General features: G+C 41.9%; 1 protein-coding gene across 1 annotated transcript in view; it reads left to right on the forward strand.

Annotated features, from left to right (window-relative positions):
* The window catches only part of LOC146383276 (scavenger receptor cysteine-rich type 1 protein M130-like), a 45269-nt gene that overhangs the window by 13019 nt on the left and 10442 nt on the right, over nucleotides 1–21808 (forward strand). Inside the window, exons 3-10 of the mRNA XM_084936786.1 lie at nucleotides 36–326; nucleotides 961–1266; nucleotides 1344–1631; nucleotides 2508–2813; nucleotides 2891–3181; nucleotides 17686–17961; nucleotides 18114–18440; nucleotides 19045–19329. Of these exons, the coding sequence (XP_084792912.1) occupies nucleotides 36–326; nucleotides 961–1266; nucleotides 1344–1631; nucleotides 2508–2813; nucleotides 2891–3181; nucleotides 17686–17961; nucleotides 18114–18440; nucleotides 19045–19329 (2370 nt within the window). The remainder of the gene's footprint in view (nucleotides 1–35; nucleotides 327–960; nucleotides 1267–1343; nucleotides 1632–2507; nucleotides 2814–2890; nucleotides 3182–17685; nucleotides 17962–18113; nucleotides 18441–19044; nucleotides 19330–21808) is intronic.

The following is a 21808-nucleotide window of genomic DNA, read 5'->3' on the forward strand; positions in this document are numbered from 1 at the left end:
ACTTCTTTACTGATGACTCTGTGCTTTCTGTTCAGAGTCTGATGATGTCAGGTTGGTGGGAGGAGCCAGTCACTGTGCAGGAACACTGGAGCTGAAACATCTGGGAGAGTGGAGAATAGTAGATGGTTATGCTTGGACCCTGAAACATGCAGATGTTGTCTGCCAACTGCTGGACTGTGGCTCTGCTGTTTCTGTAGAATGGAGAATTGAGACCCCAAACACACCTGTGTGGGAAATGAAAACTGAATGTATTCAGTCTGGATCTGCAGTGAGAGATTGTGTAACATCAGATTCATCTCCTGTCATCACCAATGTCACCTGTGCAGGTGAGCCTATAAGTATAAAGCGTGTCATAAGTGCAACACGTTCACATCAGCTTCTCAGGAGTCACAACAGAGAAAACTTTAGGATTCATCTGGACCAACCACCTCTCTCAAAGGTCTCTTTCAGTTTTCTGAACCACCGTGTCCCATCAGTTCCTTCTTATCTGCCCTCATGACAAACAACAAAAACATGCTATCCACTAATTACAACAAATCCCATTGTACATACCCAGACTGTAGAAAGTCTTTCCTGACAAGCAGCATCTGATTGTTGTGACCTGTCTACTGTGGAGGTCTGCTCCATGTGTGTTTGAAAACACACTAAAATCAAAGATAGAGGCTATGTTTCCAGTCCAAAGTATAAATGAACACATCCAAGTAAAAAAGGAGCTACAAGGCAGATTTGAGTATAAAAAAATGGAATACGTAAAGTCATAAGAGGCTAATATCATTACTAATAAAAAGAAGCAAGTTTTGAAAATTGTCAAAATGTAATGCATGTTAATGATGCTCTTAATGATGAAGTCTAATCAGAATTGTGCTGAGTTTGAGTCAGTGAATAGTTGTTTGCTGACATCTTTTTCTTGTGTGTCTGCTGTCTCTGATCTCTCTGTTTGATCTTCTCTGATGTCTCCAGACTCTGTCAGGCTGCTGAATGGTTCCAGTCTGTGTTCAGGCAGACTGGAGGTGAAGTCTAACCAGAGCTGGTCCTCAGTGTGTGAAGCTGACTTTGACCAGCAGGATGCAGAGGTGGTCTGTAGGGAGCTCGGCTGTGGGCCTCCTTCGGTCCTCCAGGGGGCGCTCTATGGAGAAGTGGAGGCTCCAGTGTGGAGCAAAGAGTTCCAGTGTGGAGGCCATGAGTCTGCTCTCCTGGACTGTAGAAGCTCAGCCTCAGCTAGAAACAGCTGCTCACCTGGCAAAGCTGTTGGACTCACCTGCTCAGGTAGAAGAGGAGCTGCAGCTTTGATGTGGTTCAAACTTACTTTATTCTTTTACTGATGACTCTCTGCTTTCTGTTAGAGCCTGATGATGTCAGGTTGGTGGGAGGAGCTAATCCCTGTGCAGGTACAATGGAGCTGAAACATCTGGGAGAGTGGAGACCAATGTATGAGTTTGGCTGGACGCTGAAAGATGCAGCTCCTATTTGTGAACATCTGGACTGTGGTTCTGCTGTTTCTTTACAACAAACCAAGTCATCATTAGAATTTAGCTGGAGGATCAAACCTGACTGTGTTCAGTCCAGATCTACTCTGAGAGAGTGCACAACATCGGATTACTACAACCCCATCCTGAATCTTACCTGCGCAGGTAAAAATATTTTTGTTGTTATTCAAGTCAGATCAATTCAATTTTATTTACATACAGCCAAGTCACAACAGGAGCTATGCTTTATATTGTAAGGTAATGACCCTACAATAATGCAGAGAAAAGCTCAGCAATCATATGACCCTTATAAGCAAGCACTTTGGTGACAGTGGGAAGGAAAAAACTCCCTTTTAACAGGTGTTTTTTCTTCCCTCATTATGTGTTTGCACACCTCTCTGTAGGAGATTTTTTCCTCTGAAAAGGGAGTTTTTCCTTCCCAATGTAACCATAGTGCTTGCTTGCTGTTTTCTCTATATTATTGTAGGGTGTAGCTTACAATATAAACATCCTTGAGGTGACTGACATCATGATTTGGCACTGTATAAATAAAATTTAACATGTGTTAGATTGATTGGTGATTTGAAAGTAGCCATAGGTGTTATTATGCACAGGGATGCCTCTTTTAACACTGTATCCTGTTCAAGATTTAGCTTCCTTTGACCATGACTGTTGGTATACGCGCCGCCCTCTCAGAAATCTGAACTGAATGGATGGAAGAAAATGGAGAGATTGGTCTTTTTTTTTAAGTTCTAAATAATCACACCACTAATCATGCCTTTTTTTACAGTTACAAGTTACCAAAAAAATTCAAAGAATTTAAAAATTGCATATTTTCACATTACAGTTAAAAGTGTTTTGACCTGCTTATGAAGAAATAAAATGAGCTGAATGTAATTTTAAAGATGAGTTCTGTTGTTAATGATGAAGGCATGTTGAGTTGTGCTGAGTTTGAATCAGTGAATAGTTGTTTGGTGACATCTTTTTCTTGTGTGTCTGCTGTCTCTGATCTCTTTCTTTGATCTTCTCTGATGTCTCCAGACTCTGTCAGGCTGCTGAATGGTTCCAGTCTGTGTTCAGGCAGACTGGAGGTGAAGTCTAACCAGAGCTGGTCCTCAGTGTGTGAAGCTGACTTTGACCAGCAGGATGCAGAGGTGGTCTGTAGGGAGCTCGGCTGTGGGCCTCCATTGGTCCTCCAAGGGGTGCTCTATGAAGAAGTGGAGGCTCCAGTGTGGACTAAAGAGTTCCAGTGTGGAGGCCATGAGTCTGCTCTCCTGGACTGTAGAAGTTCAGGCTCACCTAGAAACAGCTGCTCAGCTGGCAAAGCTGTTGGACTCACCTGCTTAGGTAGAAGAGGAGCTGCAGCTTTGATGTGGTTCAAACTCACTTTATACTTTACTGATGACTCTCTGCTTTCTGTTCAGAGCTTGATGATGTCAGGTTGGTGGGAGGAGCCAATTACTGTGAGGGCATGATGGAGCTGAGACATCTGGGAGAGTGGAGAACAGTGAGTGCCTTTAGCTGGACCCTGAAAGATGCAGCTTTTGTGTGTAAACATCTGGACTGTGGCTCTGCTGTTTCTGTTGACTCAAGACATGAGTCTTTAAAGAGACCTGCATGGTGGATCAAATATGATTGTGTTCACGTCAGATCTGCACTGAAGGACTGTACAGCATCAAGTTACCATTCCTTCATCCTGAACATCACCTGCTCAGGTAAAATATGTATGACATAATTTAAGACGGTAATGTAGCAGGTTAACATACACAGTAGCAGGAATAGCAGCAGACTGTCTCCAGCCATCATGAAGGCTGACATTTAGAAGTACTCTGAAGGAACCTCTGACCAGTCTGAAAGGACTCTTTCAGCCTAACAGTTTTTTAGTTGCTGATTACAGCAGCTGTTTATGAAGTAATGTGCCTGAACAGCAACTATGCTAACACAAATCACAGCTAGGTCTAGGAAGGTGAACTTAGGGCATGGGCTAATATGGAAGTGGAGATTTGTGAACTTGACCAAGAAACTGAACAGACAGTAAGACGAGGTGGGAGATACAGGAACAAATGATGAGACATCATTTGAGATGAGGCATCAGTGATGGTACAGTTGGCTGGAACTACTCAATAGAAATTTGTTCTTGTTAACATAATAGTGGCAGGTGTCTCTAATCCAGGTGTAGGCAACTCCAAGCCTCAAGAGCCGGTGTCCTGAAGGTTTTAGACATCCCCCTGGGTCATCACACCTGAATAAAAGGATTAGTTTATTAGCAGGCATCTGGAGAACTACGCGACATGTTGAGGAGGTAATTCAGCAATTTGAATCAGCTATGTTGGACCAAGGACACATCTAAAACCTGCAGGAAACCCTAACCCTAACCCTACCCTTGAGGTCTGGAGTTGCCTACCCCTGCCCTAATCCTACCCACAGATCACACTGTTCCTCCTGCTCTACCTGTAGCATTTATGTCATTATTTTACAGCAATGCAAAAAATACTGGACCAATTGTAGGTTTGTAGGAGCGTTGAGGCAAAGCACAATAAAAAAAGATCAGAGCTAGAAATCTTTAAATGACTACCATTACTAAATACAACAACAAACAAAAAGTACAGCTACAGCCACTGTTACATAACGCTGAACCCTTCTTTGAACAAAACTGAATTCAGTTAACAATTCCCCTCCCTAAGTTGTTTCCTTAATTATCTAGTTTTTGTCTCTTCTTTTTAGTGAAAGAAGGACAAAGGGTTATAAATCTTAAAATTGGCATAAACTGTGGATTGAGCAGAGAAATCCACTTTTTTTTTCACCAACACCAAAAACAGTCATGATCAATAAATCAACATGGGTATGAGTCACAAGTTTTATCACTTTCCCTAAATGATGCAAAGAGGACAAAACTAAGGTTACATTCACATGTACACAGGTATTTTTCTTTTAAACATATTCCTTTCTTTGTGTTTTGGCCTTTCGTCCAGTATTTTGGATGAAAGTATTTTGGACGAAACAGTATTTTGGATCAACAAAAAAGATTTTCATAACCTGGGTGAAGATTTTCAGAAACGTAGTATTTGTGTTGCTGTGTGGCAGACAACAACAGAGATTTTTTTCTCACAAAGTCAGAGGCGTGCACCTGTATCTCCATTTTGTCATGCCAGACACTGCACCATACACCATGACTGGGGGCTTTTGAATGGCTAATATTTTTTTCCTTATTTGTGTTTTATCACCACCTGTTGCTTCCTGTGCTCATGGCAGCACTTCATAGTGATGATGATGATGATGATGCTCCCAATCCACTGGTTTCCAAACCCTTCCAAGTGTCAACTGCTACCTTACTCAGAATAAATAAACTAGCCAGGCAACCATTTTTGATCTTTGTTACGTACAGTCATCACTACTTCTGGATGCCTTTTTTGGGTATCTGCCCCGGCCAAAAGCTGCTCCCATCCTCCTGTCAGGCATTTCCTTAACTACAGCCTCAATTCATGTTCAAGCCATCTGGCGTTATCCACTTAAAATGCTGTCAAACCTTAAATGAGGATGTGGCCCCAGCTATTGAATTGGAGATAAATTATCTGTTGGACTACACCTCCAAACATGTCCCATCTGGTTCCCTATTACCCTCCCCACCGGCTCTATAAGCTGTTCATTCTCCTTTTGGTGCCCCACCTTCCCTCCCCTATTTTTGATTCATTCACTTATCATTAGTTCATGGGGAAGATTGTGTGAAATCTAAAATGAGGGTGTAGGACCAGGTAGTGAAAAAGACCAAGTCTTACTTCTTGCTGTGTTGTTGCACCTGTAAACTTGATGATGGTAAATGGACTAGTTCATGTATAGCGCTTTTCAACTCTATCTGAGCACTCAGAGCACTTTACTTTACTTGCCTCATTCACACCAGCACTTTTTTCTATCTAACATTCACACATGTTCATACTCTGATGGATGCATCCGATAGCAATTTGGGGTTAGTATCTTGCCCAAGGAAATTTAGTGTGCAGACTGGGATCAAACCACCAACCTTCCAATTAGTAATGGAGTACCACCTGAGATAGAGCCACCCCGACAGGGCTGTCTGCTATGGGTAATACACTGACTAGGCACAAGTACCTCACACAACCACACTTAAAGACAACTGAACTACCAGTCTCACATTTACACACTTATCAATTTTGATGTAACCATGTTTGAAATTTGAGCGTATATGAAATCCTCTCCCCCCCTTACTTTCAAACAGGTGATAATTTCAATAACTTAATCTTCATAGATCAGTAACTTAGTCAACAGAGCTAATATGGAGCTGACTCATGGAGCAAATAATCGGCTGAATTTAGCCATTCTTCAGATGAATAGTCTAATAGCCTAAATAGACCGCAACTGCAGTTATCAATTCCAACTGAAATTATTTCAGTTTGTCCTCAATAAATTACTGTTTAACATTATTTTATAGCCCTTAGAATATTCTAGAATGTACCAGATACATTTTGATTATATCAGGTACTGAGCAAAGGCATGCTTATAACTACTTACCAGGAGATAGCCAGGGCCAACCAACATTAGCAATTAGAGCAGGGCGATATGACCAAAAACATTTATCACGATATACATCTGAAAATTTGCGATAACGATATAACTGACGATATAATTGACACTAGACAAAATACTTTACAACTCCTCAACTTTATTAGTTCAAAAAACCCATCAATGTATTTTCACTTAAACAAGCAGCTGTTTTTTATGTGGATTAAAGTTATATAAAAATTTAAAAGTGCAAATGCAAATGCCTTGCTGACAGTTTAACCAAAACTTAAAAAGAGGTTATACACACACAATACGGTAATATTATGTTGAAGCACAGTACGATAGCCGTAATGCTCCGACAATCCATCAAGCGGTGCGGCTTTGTAGCTTAGCAAAGTCGTACTAAAACATTTGACAGATTTTCGAGCGCTGTGTACAACATAAAATCATTTTTAGGTCAGTAAACACAACCAGAATTCATACATAAGGCACACGGGATTATAAGGGGCACTGTCGATTTTCAGAAAAATCAAAGGATTGATTTTAAGTGTGCCGTATTTTCCAAAAAACACGGTAATAACGACGGCCCGCTTGCATGCTCTACCAAAAATAGTGCTTTGTTGTGTATCTGACGGACGAAAGCTAAACCAGTTCCACACCACTGAAGTTGCAGCATTTTTACAAACCAATTCTGGTTCATCTGTTTCATTCAACAATCTGCTTTCGCCCTTCTCATTCTCTGTCGCCGACATGCTTTTTCCGCCATGTGCGTATGAAAACAAAGGCACTGCACATGCGCGTTTTACCCATATTCTATCACAATATTTCATTTTCTTATCGTTGCCCAACATTATACCAGTATTACCATGAACGGTATGATAAGGCCCAGCCCCAGTAGTGGTTTTTGATACGGCCGACACGGGCGGTTGCCCGGGGCGGCATCGTGGTGGGGGGCGGCATCACAGACATCGGCAAAAAAAAAAAGTTGCTCGCACTCATGCTGCCCCAACATCAGCCAGCGCATTTTGGAGATGGCATAGGCACCAATCGGTTTTCTATCGCCCATTTGCTGGGAGTAACGGTGTGTTCACACCGAACGCGATAGACGCAATCAAAGCAAATTCGCACCTCGACGCGTGTCCAACGCGAATTCATCGCGTGTCAAACCGGAAATGTGGGAGGGATGTGGGAGGAAGTTGTGCCAGACGGTATCTTTGCAAGATGGCAGCTGTCGAGCTAGCACGTGAAGAGAGAGTCTCCCTTCTATGTTTACTGTGGAGAGCAGAGCAGTGGCGTAAAAGACATCCTCGCCGTACCTGGGTCCATCAGATCCTGCAGAGGCGTGAGCAGTTTGGTGAGTTTCACCACTTGCTCCAGGAGCTGCGCCTGGATGACAGCCGCTTTCAGAGATACCACCGTCTTTCCCTCGCTCAGTTTGAGGACCTGCTGTCCCACGTCGGTCCCAGTATCGCCCGCCAAGACACCAACTACAGGCAGAGCGCCTGTCCATCTGCCTGCGGTTAGTAAAAGTGTTTAATACGGTAGTCCTTTATTGATACCTGTGCTAAACTATCGTTTATACACTGCTAACATGGATGTGGTATGCTATCAGTGAATGCTGTCGGTGTTTACTGATAGCAAACTGTGGTATGGAGACGACTGTTTATAATATTTCTAGTGATTTATGCTGTTACCAGTGTTTGCAATGATAGCATGGCTGTGGTGTCATATCAATGTATGTTCTCGGTGTTTGCTGATATCAAACTGTGGTATGAGGACCACTGTGGGTTAATCTTTGTAGTGATACTCACTCCTTTTTTTTAATTTAGACCTGGTTTAATTCTGGGATAGTTGAATATTTGTATATAATCCCCGCAGCTGTCAGACTCTATAACAGGGGTCACCAGCCTTTGTTAAAACTGAGAGGCAGATAAAATTGTGAACAGTTTTTAGTTATATGGTTCTATCTAGCATCTATCTTGATAAGCTATGTCTTATCACAGGTTAATTTTTCAAAAATATTAACAATGATTTAAGAAACTCTTTATTTCTATTAATGTCTTACTTCATTCCTACCTGATTAACATGTCTAGGAATTATGAGTGATTGGCTCACTGTAGGGGTAAAAGTTGCTACCAATCAAATTATGATATGTTAAAGTTAAAACAAAACACAACTGACTGTTTTAGATATTATCTAATATACATTATGTAATTATCCTTAATAATTACAAAATGTTTTATGTAAGATTTATGTTTTGTGATTTAAATCTGACATCACAAAAGTATTTTGGAATTTGAACAATGTATTTTGTAACTGCAGCACACATAATACTAATTTTGAACAATTTTGTCCAGGTTCCTTGTCACCCGGGACTCCTTCAGGACCATCGCGTTCAGTTTCAGAGTCGGTGTGTCCACAGTGTGCCAGATCACCCCCCAGGTAGCGATGGCCATCTGGGACTGTCTAGTGGACGACTTCATGGCTGTGCCTTCACCTGGAGACTGGCGGTCCATCACAGAGGGATTCCAGGAGCGCTGGAACTTCCCTCTCTGCTGTGGAGCTCTGGATGGGAAGCACGTCCAGACAAAGGCACCCCATATATCATATAGGAGACACACACATTGATATACACTAAATATTTATTCCATTTCTTTTTTTGTGGTGCCCAAATTTATGCACCTGCTTGATTTTGTTTAAACAATTATTGCACACTTTTTGTAAATCCAGTGAACTTCTTTTCACTTCTCAAATATCACTGTGTGTGTCTCCTGTATGATGTATTTAACTGACATTTTTTATTGTAACAACCAACAATTTATACAGGAAAATAATGGCGATTAACAATGTTGCCTAAACCTTTGCATCCCACTGTATTAGTATATTTTGTCATTAGTGTAGTGAAGTAGATTGTGGGGTAGGATTTTACATGATGTCCACAAACGCACCACTGACATCCACACCTTCCCAGCCAATAATCAGCAGGCTTATAAGAAACAGCTGCGCTTCACTACCAGAAGGAGGCATTTGGCAGTCTTGTCCATCCAAGGTGGCTGAGAGCATTAGGCAGTTAAGCGCTGCAGATCTCTCCAGGAAAGCTACTCAGTTTAGTATTGCCCTTTAGAGAGTGGTTTGCACTATACTGCTGCTGTCTTGTCATATGCTGTTTTGTTTGTTATGTGATGCTTTTATAACGAACAGTACTTTGGGGTGTAATTGTAATCTTTTATTAATGTGTGTAACGTTTTGCTTTGTTTTATTGCTTTAATGGAGGTGCGGCCGCTTGCTGAGGGGCTAGGCACGTGAGGTGGAATCCCCTTCCCGATGCATGCGAGTGTACACACCAGGCATAGGTAGATTGCACCATTTAGAGTTTAGTGTGAGTGACAGTGAGGTCTGCAGTGAAGTTACACGGGTGAGTAATTGGTGGCACCCTTGGGCACTCCTCCTGTAGGTTGCCTCCTCAAGTGGCCGGTCTCCACTATTTTGTTTGGTTATTCTTTTATCATGCTGTGATTGTTTTAGGGTAGCATCGTGGTAGGGAGTCTGGTCGTTTTAATCATTGTTTGTTAATAAAGTGTTTTAATTAACTATTTTGCCGTCTCAACCCTGCTACCCAGGTGCCTTCCTGATTTTATAGTTATGTTTTTAGTAGTTCCTCTTAATAAATTTTGATTTGATTGATAAATTCTACATGTGTCAAGTCGTGTGCCAACATTTGCTGTGTAGTAGAACTGAGACATTAGTCATTATAAAAATTTATTTGAAATAATATTAAAATTCTCAAACAGAAAAACATTAAACATAAATATATAAAATATAAGTATTTACAGAGAGACAGGAATAAAAAGGACTCAGCTGCTCTCCAGAGCAGGAACAAGGCTGAGGAGGAAATGCTCCATTGGAGACTGGTGTGGCCTCTTCAGGGACACCAGCATGGCCAGCTCCACCGCCGATGGACCGTCCTGGGACCCGTCCCTCATCTGCCTCGGAGCCGTCCTCCTCTGTGGGCCTGTAAAACAGCACAAAACACAAAGAAATGAGAAGGCTGCTACTAGATTTTAATTTCAACATTGAAAAATCAGTATATAAACAGATTGGTTGTAGATATATAAAGGTAATCATAAGGGAATCCCACCGAGTAAAAAGTTATCAGTGCTTGCTGTACATCTGATGCTACAATTACATACCTGTGGATGCAGCAGCAGCAGGAGCTCAGGGACTGGGGAGCCAGGAGAAGCAACAGGGGAAGCTCTGCTGCAGAATCAGTTGGTTCTATCAAGTAAATATTAAATGTTAACAGATTGAATACAATAATCAAAGAGAAAGTATATACAGTGGTCCCTCATTTACTGCAGCAAGGGTTCTCAGAATAACTAGCCCCTCGCCACGGACTTTATACACTTTTTTTCCCCACAAACATGAACATTAGTCACAGTTCTCACAAGTTGATTCTCAAAGTGCAAACCTTTGTAGATTGCAAAACGTAAAAGTAGCAGTGACGGATGAAGACCGGGACCACTGTGTGCTGTTTATTAATAAACAATAACATATATTCCTATATGACAACATGCATAAAAGCAGAATGGTATTTGTACATCAGTGGGAAAATAGCGGTGGCTTGCTAGCTTTTGTGCAGCTTCCCCAGGTCAGTGAAAACTTTCAAAAGAGAAATGAATGAACTTACCAGGTTGCCCGATCTCTTCACATATCTTCCTCCAAGCTCAGTCCTTTATATTCCTGTCTCGGTACAGAAAGCAGCTGGTGTCGTACAGCTCCGGGTTGTTTGCTACGGCGTTGATTAGCCTCTCCTCCATATTGAATGAGAAGGGCTTTGGCTGGATCTGCCCCTTTGACCTAGGTCAGAGCCACGTCACCAGGCTCCTGATTGGTTGTCGCGGTGCGAATTGACGCTGAAGTTCAGATTTTCTCGAGCAGTAGACGCGATAAGCGCAAATTCACAAAATGCAACACAAAAACTGATGCGCGTGGTTTTATTCGCGAGTCAAACGCGCCAGACGCGCTGCTTTGACGCGTGTTTGACACGTTTTTGCGTTTTCACGACGCAAATCTGCTTCTGAATTTTCGCGGGACCCGCAGTCGAGCGTCATCACGCTTCTCCATTGACTTTACATGTAAACCTGACGCTCTGGTCGCGTCTATTGCGTTTGGTGTGAACACACCGTAAGGGCACCCTCCGTTTGCGAGATGCGCCTGCTGCTTGCGGCACAGGGAGGAGAGGGCGGGGCGGTGGGGGATTCTCTGGCTGGCTGGAGCAGCAGCTAATAACCAACTCGCAAAATAAAACAAAATAAAAACAAACCAACAAACACGAAAACACCAGACATTATGATACAGACTTATAATTTGCACCGATGTTTTTTCAAAATTCTATACGCGAAAAGTGAGCGCGAGAGCCCTCGGTGCGCCTGCTTGCTGCTGAAGTCAAAGTAAACTTTATTGTCATCTCTGCTACATACAGTACAGTATATAGAGAGAAGAAGCGACGAGGCTCCAGTTACAGAAGTGCAAGTAAACAAAATATATAAGAAGAGTAAGAAAATAAATATACACTTTAGGACTCGGGGTAAAGGGATCAATAACAATTTCAAATTTATAATTTATAGTTTGATGATTTAAAGTCTCACACACAACCCGTCGAAAGGGGAGGGGGGCCGGCTGCTTCCAAATAGAGCACATTTCCTTCATAATGTTGTAAATCCAAGCCCATTATGTATTCATGTTTTGAATCATGGGTTGTGCGAAACCCCAGAAATAAACCCTAGACAAAGTAAATCTGTGAACTAAGGTGGAGGTCTATTAGGTTTTGTTGTGATCCTTGAGTTGGGGGATGGGTGTTCATACTGGAGTGCAAAATTAAAACCAATGGAAGGAGGACAAGAAAAGTTCAAAGCCATCAGGTGCTGGGGAGTGTTCGCCCAGGGCGCCAAACAGGCTAGGACCGCCCCAGCCCAGCACTACAGGGAGTGCAGAATTATTAGGCAAGTTGTATTTTTGAGGAATAATTTTATTATTGAACAACAACCATGTTCTCATTGAACCCTAAATACTCATTAATATCAAAGCTGAATGTTTGTGGAAGTAGCTTTTAGTTTGTTTTTAGTTTTAGCTATTTTAGGGGGATATCTGTGTGTGCAGATGACTATTACTGTGCATAATTATTAGGCAACTTAACAAAAAACAAATATATACCCATTTCAATTATTTATTTTTACCAGTGAAACCAATATAACATCTCCACATTCACAAATATACATTTCTGACATTCAAAAACAAAACAAAAACAAATCAGCGACCAATATAGCCACCTTTCTTTGCAAGGACACTCAAAAGCCTGCCATCCATGGATTCTGTCAGTGTTTTGATCTGTTCACCATCAACATTGCGTGCAGCAGCAACCACAGCCTCCCAGACACTGTTCAGAGAGGTGTACTGTTTTCCCTCCTTGTAAATCTCACATTTGATGATGGACCACAGGTTCTCAATGGGGTTCAGATCAAGTGAACAAGGTGGCCATGTCATTAGTTTTTCTTCTTTTATACCCTTTCTTGCCAGCCACGCTGTGGAGTACTTGGACGCGTGTGATGGAGCATTGTCCTGCATGAAAATCATGTTTTTCTTGAAGGATGCAGACTTCTTCCTGTACCACTGCTTGACGAAGGTGTCTTCCAGAAACTGGCAGTAGGACTGGGAGTTGAGCTTGACTCCATCCTCAACCCGAAAAGGCCCCACAAGCTCATCTTTGATGATACCAGCCCAAACCAGTACTCCACCTCCACCTTGCTGGCGTCTGAGTCGGACTGGAGCTCTCTGCCCTTTACCAATCCAGCCACGGGCCCATCCATCTGGCCCATCAAGACTCACTCTCATTTCATCAGTCCATAAAACCTTAGAAAACTCAGTCTTGACATATTTCTTGGCCCAGTCTTGACGTTTCAGCTTGTGTGTCTTGTTCAGTGGTGGTCGTCTTTCAGCCTTTCTTACCTTGGCCATGTCTCTCAGTATTGCACACCTTGTGCTTTTGGGCACTCCAGTGATGTTGCAGCTCTGAAATATGGACAAACTGGTGGCAAGTGGCATCTTGGCAGCTGCACGCTTGACTTTTCTCAGTTCATGGGCAGTTATTTTGCGCCTTGGTTTTTCCACACGCTTCTTGCGACCCTGTTGACTATTTTGAATGAAACGCTTGATTGTTCGATGATCACGCTTCAGAAGCTTTGCAATTTTAAGATTGCTGCATCCCTCTGCAAGATATCTCACTATTTTTGACTTTTCTGAGCCTGTCAAGTCCTTCTTTTGACCCATTTTGCCAAAGGAAAGGAAGTTGCCTAATAATTATGCACACCTGATATAGGGTGTTGATGTCATTAGACCACACCCCTTCTCATTACAGAGATGCACATCACCTAATATGCTTAATTGGTAGTAGGCTTTCGAGCCTATACAGCTTGGAGTAAGACAACATGCATGAAGAGGATGATGTGGACAAAATACTCATTTGCCTAATAATTCTGCACTCCCTGTATTAGCAACGTCATCGCCAGTGTCTTTTTTGCTAATTTAAACTAGAAACTATACTATGAACATTCTTTTTTAACGCCTAGGACACAAGTATCATTTACCTTACCTTTATATGCTGGCACAGGTTTGAAGTCAGAAGTTCTATAAGGTGCTAGTTCAGTCCCCCTTGGAAAAAACAGATTATACTGCCTAATAAAGCTGCTGCATTTCTTAAACTTCAAGCTGAAATAGTCCCTTAAATATGGCGGTAGCTTCACTTCGTTTCCTTCCTGTGCAGCTTCAGCAAAATGCAACGAAGTTTTGCTTTCACCTGGGTTTGCACCAAGGGTGTCTGACCTGTTTTTGATGAATGATTTTCTTTTCCTTCTCTGGAACTGGGTCATAGGGGCAGCAGCCTAAGCATAGAAACCCAGACCTACTTTTCATCCAGCTCACCCGGAACAAAGAAGGGGTTTCCAGTCATACAGTGTCTGCATCACTGCAGATTTGGTCTCTGTCCAGGTGCAATGTGTGTTGAGTGGCAGTCAAGGGCAGAGTCAGTGGCAATTTGAGGCCTGCTTATCGAGGCTGGTGATTGGGACACGGAATGTTACTTCTCTGGTGGGGAAGTAGCCTCCTGGAGAAGGGCTGGTCAAGTCTGGAGTTGCACTTGGTGAGAGGCAGCAGTTAGGGGAGGGTTTTTTTTCTTTGTATCGTGTTGGCTCACTGCCTGCACATAGGTGGTTTTTCCGGTGCTCAAAAGGGTTGGATACTGACTTTCATTTGCTTTTTTATTTTATTGTATGTGCTGAATGACAGTTCAGAGTACCCAGCCTTCTTGGAGTCCCTGGTTGTGGTGCTGGAGGTTGCTTCTTCTGGTGGTCCTATTGGAGGACTTCACCACTCACATGGGCAGTAACATAGAGACCTGGGGGGGGGGGGTTGACTGAGAAAAGCGACCTGTCGGATTTGAACCCAAGTGTTATTCAGTTACTGAACTTCTGCGCAAATTAATTTGTCTATAACAAACACAATGTTAGGAACATAAGGATGTCTGTAGGTGCACTAGGGCACCAGCACACGCTATGCCACAGGTCAATGATCAGTTTTGTAATGGTATCATCAGATCTGCCGCTGTATGTTCTGTACACTCAGGTAAAGAGAGGAGTTCGGCAAAGGTGCGTACTGGACATGCCTGGACTGGCTAAATGTATAGTGAGTAGGGATGGGTATCGTTTAGGTTTTTTCCGATACCAGTACCAAACCGGTACTTTTGAAACGGTGCCGGTGCTTAAACGGTGCTCGAACCGGTGCTTAAAGAATGAAGAACACAAAATTGGTCCAAAAACCTCTCATGTTCAGCTGTTTTTTTGTAAAAAGATTACAATGCTAGCCTTTTCTGTAGCTATAGGGGATTTATGGTATCAATCTTGGCTGCAAGCAGTGGTTAATCAATGGAAAAAACACAAACTTTGTCCAAAAACCTCTCATGTTTAACTGTTTTCCACTTTTTCTTTGGTCATTTTAGCCTTTTTGGCCAAGGTGAAGGGAGTATCTGCCATCAAACAAGAAGACAGCCGCATGTATCTACAACGGTGTTTGCTAGTTCACCTTACATGCATTAATTTAATAACGTGGTTAGTTTACACACGAACAACATTAAGCTACTCATGCAGAGAAGAACGGCTGCTGCTGCCATCATCATCCGTCATCATTTCTGCTACACTGGCAGGGCTAGGGGCCAGGACTCTACTCTTCGGGTTTTTGGGGGATGTTGCTAACTCTGGGTCCGATAACAGGCACCACACCTGCAGTAGATGTGCACGGTGTGAGGTCTCGCAGCAAGCTATCAAATACGGCGCATTTCTCGGCTTTTAAAAAAATGCTATACGTCGCCAGGTGTTTCATCAGATTCGAGGAGTTACCTCCTTTGCACAGTATCACCTTAAAGCACTTGTTGCAGGCTGCTGAGTTTGCATCTTTTGCTGTGAAGTAAAGCCAGACTTTGACCGCTTCGCCTTGGGCATTTTTAATCTGTAGCTCTGCTCTAAAAGAACGTACATACCTGGGCCCGCCTACTATCCTCGGAAAGGTAAAATGATTGGCTGGAATCCAAAGTGTGTGACATCTCAGGAAAAAAAAAGCACCGAAATAAAGCACCGAAATGTGCGCTGCTTTTCGGTCTGGTTACTACCGTTTATGTCAGAACCGTCCCAGGTGTCCCGTAAGTGAGGTGTAGGCATGTACCCTCGAGAGGAGGCCCTGGGCAGACCTGGATATGCTATATGCTAAGATATTGCTAAGCCTACTCATTTTTCTGAGGAGGCTTAGCAATACCTTGTTGCCCCTCTAATTGAGCAAGAGGAGATAGCTGAGTAGAGGAAGGTCTGGTCTGCTGCTAACTACTAGAAGAAAAGTTTCTACCTTTTTCGTTTCTCCAAAATATTAAAATATAAGTAGTTCATTTATAGTTATTGGGCAGTATGTGTGAATGGACTGTGCCTTTTGAGAAGGTTCTGCGTGGATTGTACTGTTGTCTGTTGGTATGAAAAAAATAAGGGAACTTCTTGAAACATCTAAAAGAAACAAACTAGCTTCAATTCCTTTCTCAAATGTCAGATTATTGACAATGTCCTATAAACAAAATTTAAATATAGTTAATCTTACTTTTCAGACTCTTCCTCACAGTAAAGATTCAAATCACGTGAGAGGAGCATCGCAGTTTGCAATAGGGGCTAATTCTAGATAAATTGAATAAGGAAACACTTTAAACATCAATGGGTGCATTACTGATATAAAAATTTCCCATTGTCATCACATTTTTTCAAATATCCTTTTTGTGTGTTTTTTTCTCATGAATTGCAATTTTTTTAATGAAGGCTTTATTTATTTCCACACTTGTATATTTGCGTCAGTGTTATGCTTAGTGTTCTTGATCAAGGTTGAAGGGAAGTTGCTTTTTCTGGAAATACTTGGTCTGATAAGGAGAGTTCCACCTCCCATTTTTAAAAAATATGGCTTAGCTTCCTTCCTCCTAATAACCCCCAAAATCACATTCCAGAAGAGATTTTCTACTTCATCAACACCTAATAAAAATAAGCACTTAAAATGAAAATAATAAAACTTAATAAGAATTTTATGAGGCTTGTCTTGATTCTTGCTGCACAGTCTATTTACACCTACCTACATACCAGTAGACACTCTTTCAATGATGAGCACTCAATGATGATGAGCTGGGAGTCAAAGAGGCCAGGAATCAGTGTCGACTCACAGTTCTTTAGCCACGCAAACAAACCACAATCTGCATAGCAATCCACTGTCGAATCAGTTTGCAAGTTGTCTCTTCCTACATGTTAGCTTAACCCCCGTGCTCTACCATGTGCCTAATAGCGCAACTGTGCTCTCTCACCACAAGGGCTCTCTCACTCACAGTCGGCAGCCTTTTCAACACTTTGCAGCAATTCCCAAACTCTCTGTGAATGATACTCCTAATCATTAAGCAATTGTCATTGATCAATGTTTTTTGATCAGTGGTTGTTGATCAATGGTCAGGACAATTTGCATATTAACCTCCTAGGACCTGGCGTCCACATTTGTGGACATCACATTTTGGGATGTCTAGACCAAAATACTCAATTTGTCTCTACCAGGGCCTGATATCACCTGATGAGGACATTATACTGCCACTGTTCTATCAAAATTTAAAACGAATGTCCTCATATGTGGATCTTATTTTTCTCAGAAACAAAAATTAGGAAAAAAAATCTGGTAATTCTTTATTTTTACATTGATCAGGTCCCAATCAACCCAAAAAGCAAAGAAAAATTAAAAATGCATGCATGAAAGAGTTCGGGTCTTAGGAGGATAATGATTGTAAACTGACAGCCCATTGTTCATTTAATTGGCTAGTTTCTGTCATTGTGCAAATGTAATGTTTATAAGATTGGAGGAACCTGTAATCAGCTGAGACTAAAGAAGTCAATTGGATGAGTGTTGAAATGTTTCTCCCACTGAAAATGCTAAGTCCAGATGAACAGAGTGAACTTTTTGGGGTTAATGAGGGTTATTACAAATTAGTTCTCTCCTCTAAGTCTGATGGTAATCTTTTTTTTCTCACAGTAACCTTGTTATATAAAGAGGAAAATATCAGTTCAAATGTGTCAGATCTGTTTCTCTTCAGAGTCTGTCAGGTTGGGGGGAGCCAGTCGCTGTGTAGGAACAGTGGAGCTGAAACATCAAGGAGAATGGAGACCAGCAATTGACTATGACCTCAGGAAAGCAGCTGTTCTCTGTAAACATCTGGACTGTGGATCTGCTGTTTCTGCTGTAATCAGACCGAAGTCCTCACCTGCAGATGTGCTGGGGATCAGCTCTGACTGTTTTCAGTCTGGATCTACTCGAAGCGAGTGTGCAGCACCAAATGCCTCCAACTACACCCTGGATCTCATTTGCTCAGGTAAGACCATGTGTGACATCATATATGACAGCCAGAATTTCAGGGTAATCCTCCCTCTTTAAGTTTTAAGTTCTCCGAAGAAATGACAGAAATCACCTGCTCCAACTGAGTGTGACTGTAACTTCACCTTAAATAATGAACTGTCTTTACAGACTTGCTGGTTCAGCCCATCATCCAGGCATCCTCCATGGATGGGGTCTCTGAGGCCCAGGAACAGGGGCTTACAGTATCCAGGCACTCCAACTTCACCATCAGCTGCTCCATCCAGCCACAATACTCAGGAGGCTCCTTCCAGCTCACCTTCACCTCCACCAACACAGCGTACAGCTACACCCAGCCAGCTGTCAATCACACTGCCCACTTCCTGTTTCCCTCTGCAGTGCCCGCCCACCAAGGAAACTACAGCTGTGTTTATCACATCTACGTTTTCTCTCATAATTTCACTGCTGAGAGCCGTCTGCTGCCTGTCACTGTCTCAGGTAAGCTAAGAGATGATGAAATATCAGTCTGGAAAAAATATCAATCTAAACTTACTGAAAATGATCTGGAAACAGCCCATGTGACTAAGATTATAGAAAGTGTATAAATGTCAATAGAAAACACTGTTGTATCACATGCATTAGTAATTAACTTAACACTCATTGGAAACAAATAGCATATATAGTAGTTTTGTTTTACACATGAAAATGACAGATTATGATTTTTGCACTCCTGTAACCGTTGCCTTTAAGTTTACTGGTTGTCCTGCTTCCCGTTCCGCTAACTCTGTGTATGCAGTCTGCGGACTCGTGTTTCTCATATGCATCTCACTGACCACTAAAAAACAATTTAAAAAAGGCCAGAGTCAGGTTACTGAGATGTTTCAAGGCTGAAATAAAAATTTCTTACTAACTAAGCAGAGAGAGAGAGTTCAGTCCTCAGCTGAGCTTTATTCAAAATCCTAAACTATACTTCAGTACTACAGCTACAAGAAGTATTCAGAGAGGAGTGATGATTTACAGAAGTGCCATCAGCAGTCAAGTATTAAAATCTTTTCAAAAATATTTTTACTTCTTTCCTTATGACACTCTGCTTTCTGCTCAGAGTTTGTCAGCCTGGTAGGAGGACCCAGTCGCTGTGCAGGAACACTGGAATTGAAACATTTGGGTGTGTGGAGACCAATGGATAGCTCTGACTGGACCATAAAGGCAGCATCTGTTATCTGTGAACATCTGGATTGTGGCTCTGCTATTTCAGTAGAATGGCGAGAGGATTCCACAGAGAAATCTGTGTGGAAGATCCAAAACGGCTGCATTGAGTCTGGATCAGCTATAAAAGAATGCTTACAACTTTGGTTGTCTTCCTTCTCTCTGTATCTCACGTGCTCAGGTAAGCGTATCAATATTATCACATTACACTGATAGTAATGTGTCAGGTAGACGCATAAATCACCTAGACTGGCAGACAATCTTCAACAGCCTGGCAAAGCAGAGCTTCAGGAGTCCAGTGGAACAACCAGCAGCAGCTTCTTTGGTTGCCACTGTCACATCCCCCAGTGACTGACTGGCCACAAGTGTTAACAGCTCAGCTTAGCCAGGGTTCATCATTACCTTCACCCTGACACAGCCTTTGTTTTCCAGAGCACCTCCAAATACTCCTCATTTGAACTTGTCAATGTATTTGAATGCTAATGCTAGTTTCTAGACAAATGTTAAAAACCTCGGTGTGTGCCTTGAGGGTTCCTTTAGACTGTGTAGACAGGTGAGCGCAGTAGTCGAATCTAGCTTTTTTCATCTGAGACCGCTAGCCAAGTAAAGCCATACCTGCCAGCTTGTGTCTTTGAACGTGTTAGTCATCTGTTCATTACTTGCAGACTAGACAACTTTAATTCTCTGTACTTTGGTTTAGACCAGGCTTCTATTTATCATCTGCAGTTGATCCAAAGTGCAGCTGCTCGTCTGCTGACTGGTACAAAATGAAAGGCGCATATAACCCCAGTGTTGGCTTCTCTACACTGGCTTCCTGTTTCTCTCAGGATCCAATTTGAAATATTACTCTTTGTTTTTAAATCACTAAATGGCTGAGCCCTCTCTTACCTTTCTGAGTGTCTATTTATTTTTGCTCCAAAAAGAACCAGGAGGTCCGGTTAAAATCCAATGCTATTCATTCCACAGTCTACACTTAGATCTTGTGGCAATGGAGCCTTCTCTGTGGCAGGTCCCAGATTCTGGAATAGTCTGCCTCTAACTGTTAGATTTGTATAAATGCTGGAACATTTTACATCTTTATTGAAGACACATTTTTATGGTCTGGCTTTTAGCGCAGGTTGACTGAAACATGTTTTCTTTTACCAGCCCTAGTTATTGTTGTTTTAGTTTATTTTATTGTCCTATTGTATTATTCCTTCTGTTTTATATTTTATTGCATCATTGTTGTTCATTTTACTTATTTTAGTTACATTTCAGTTTGAAAAGCACTTTGTGCAGCATGGGGCGTTTGGAATGTGCTATATAAATAAAGTTGACCATGACTTTTCCTGTTTAGCCAGGTCTCCATTTAAGAGACCCTTAATGTTAATGAGACTTTTTACAAGGAAAAATAAACGATATATATTCTCATTATGCAGACACATTTGCACATACATTCCATCCCCATAATGTTCTCTCTATGGTTCCCGTTGTGCATGTTTAAGGCTGAGAATTTTCACAACAGACGATATTATTCCAGACCTCAAAGGGAATATCCATAAACGTAATAAAAATACAAATATTTATAAGTTACTCTGCATCAACTGTCTGTCTGGTCATCTGGCTGATCTGAATTGCCAAAAAAAAACAAATAGCCTTCTCAATGTAAGATATACAGTGGTATGCAAAAGTTTAGGCACCCTTGATAATTTTCATGATTTTTCTTCATAAATCATTGGTTGTTTGGATCAGCAATTTCATTTAAATATATCATGTAGCAGATGAACACAATGATATTTGAGAAGTGAAATTAAGTTTATAGGATTTACAGAAAGTGTGCAATAGTTACTTAAACTAAATTAGGCAGGTGCGTAAATTTGGGTACCCTTGCAGGGCTCTAGAGTGCGACCAATTTGGTCGCAAATGCGACCAAATTTTTCAGTGGTGCGACTAAAAAGAAATATTTGGTCGCACCTGTGCGACCAGCTGTTCCGGTAACAAAAAAAAAAATCTCTGCAACTCTCTGTGTGGTCAACAACAGACACATATTATGCCCCTATCGTGGACTAAACCAATCAGAGATAGTCAGGGGCGGGACCTCTCTGATTGGCCACGGTCCAGTTGAAAGTGCAGGTGGAAGAGAAAGGTGAGTAGCTTGAATAAAGCAATATCAATTCATTAACGGATTCCACACAAACACGTAAACACAGAGCGGACCCGACACATCAGAATCAGCTTTGTCTTTCTCGGCTTTTCTCACCCGACGGCCCGTAGACGGACACGCTGTCGGAGCTTAGCGATTCTGATGCGTTGGGTCCGCTCTGTGTTTACGTCTTTTTTGCGCTAATTCTGAGCTGCGGGTTTTGTCTCTCTCCAACCAAAATTCACCGAGCCAGCAGCAACAGAAGCAGCAAACTACGCTTCACATTTGATCAATGTCGTCATGAATTCCCTCTGACTTTTGCTGTTTTGCTTCCACCACGATAAAAATCACACTTCCTGCACAGCTCTCTCTCTGTGTGTACTTCAAGAACAGTGTCAAATCTGTTTTCTGCATTATTCATTTGCTTATTACCCACCAGTCTACCGTTGTTTACAGCGCTGTCTTTTTCTTTTTTCACTTAAATGACCAGGAAAATCTCCTTCATGTTTTTCTGTGTTTTATTCTCAGTTACTTTCAC

This window comes from Perissodus microlepis, chromosome 7, assembly GCF_051167445.1.
Source record: "Perissodus microlepis isolate ML-2025 ecotype Zambia chromosome 7, ASM5116744v1, whole genome shotgun sequence".
Classification (NCBI taxonomy): Eukaryota; Metazoa; Chordata; class Actinopteri; order Cichliformes; family Cichlidae; genus Perissodus; species Perissodus microlepis.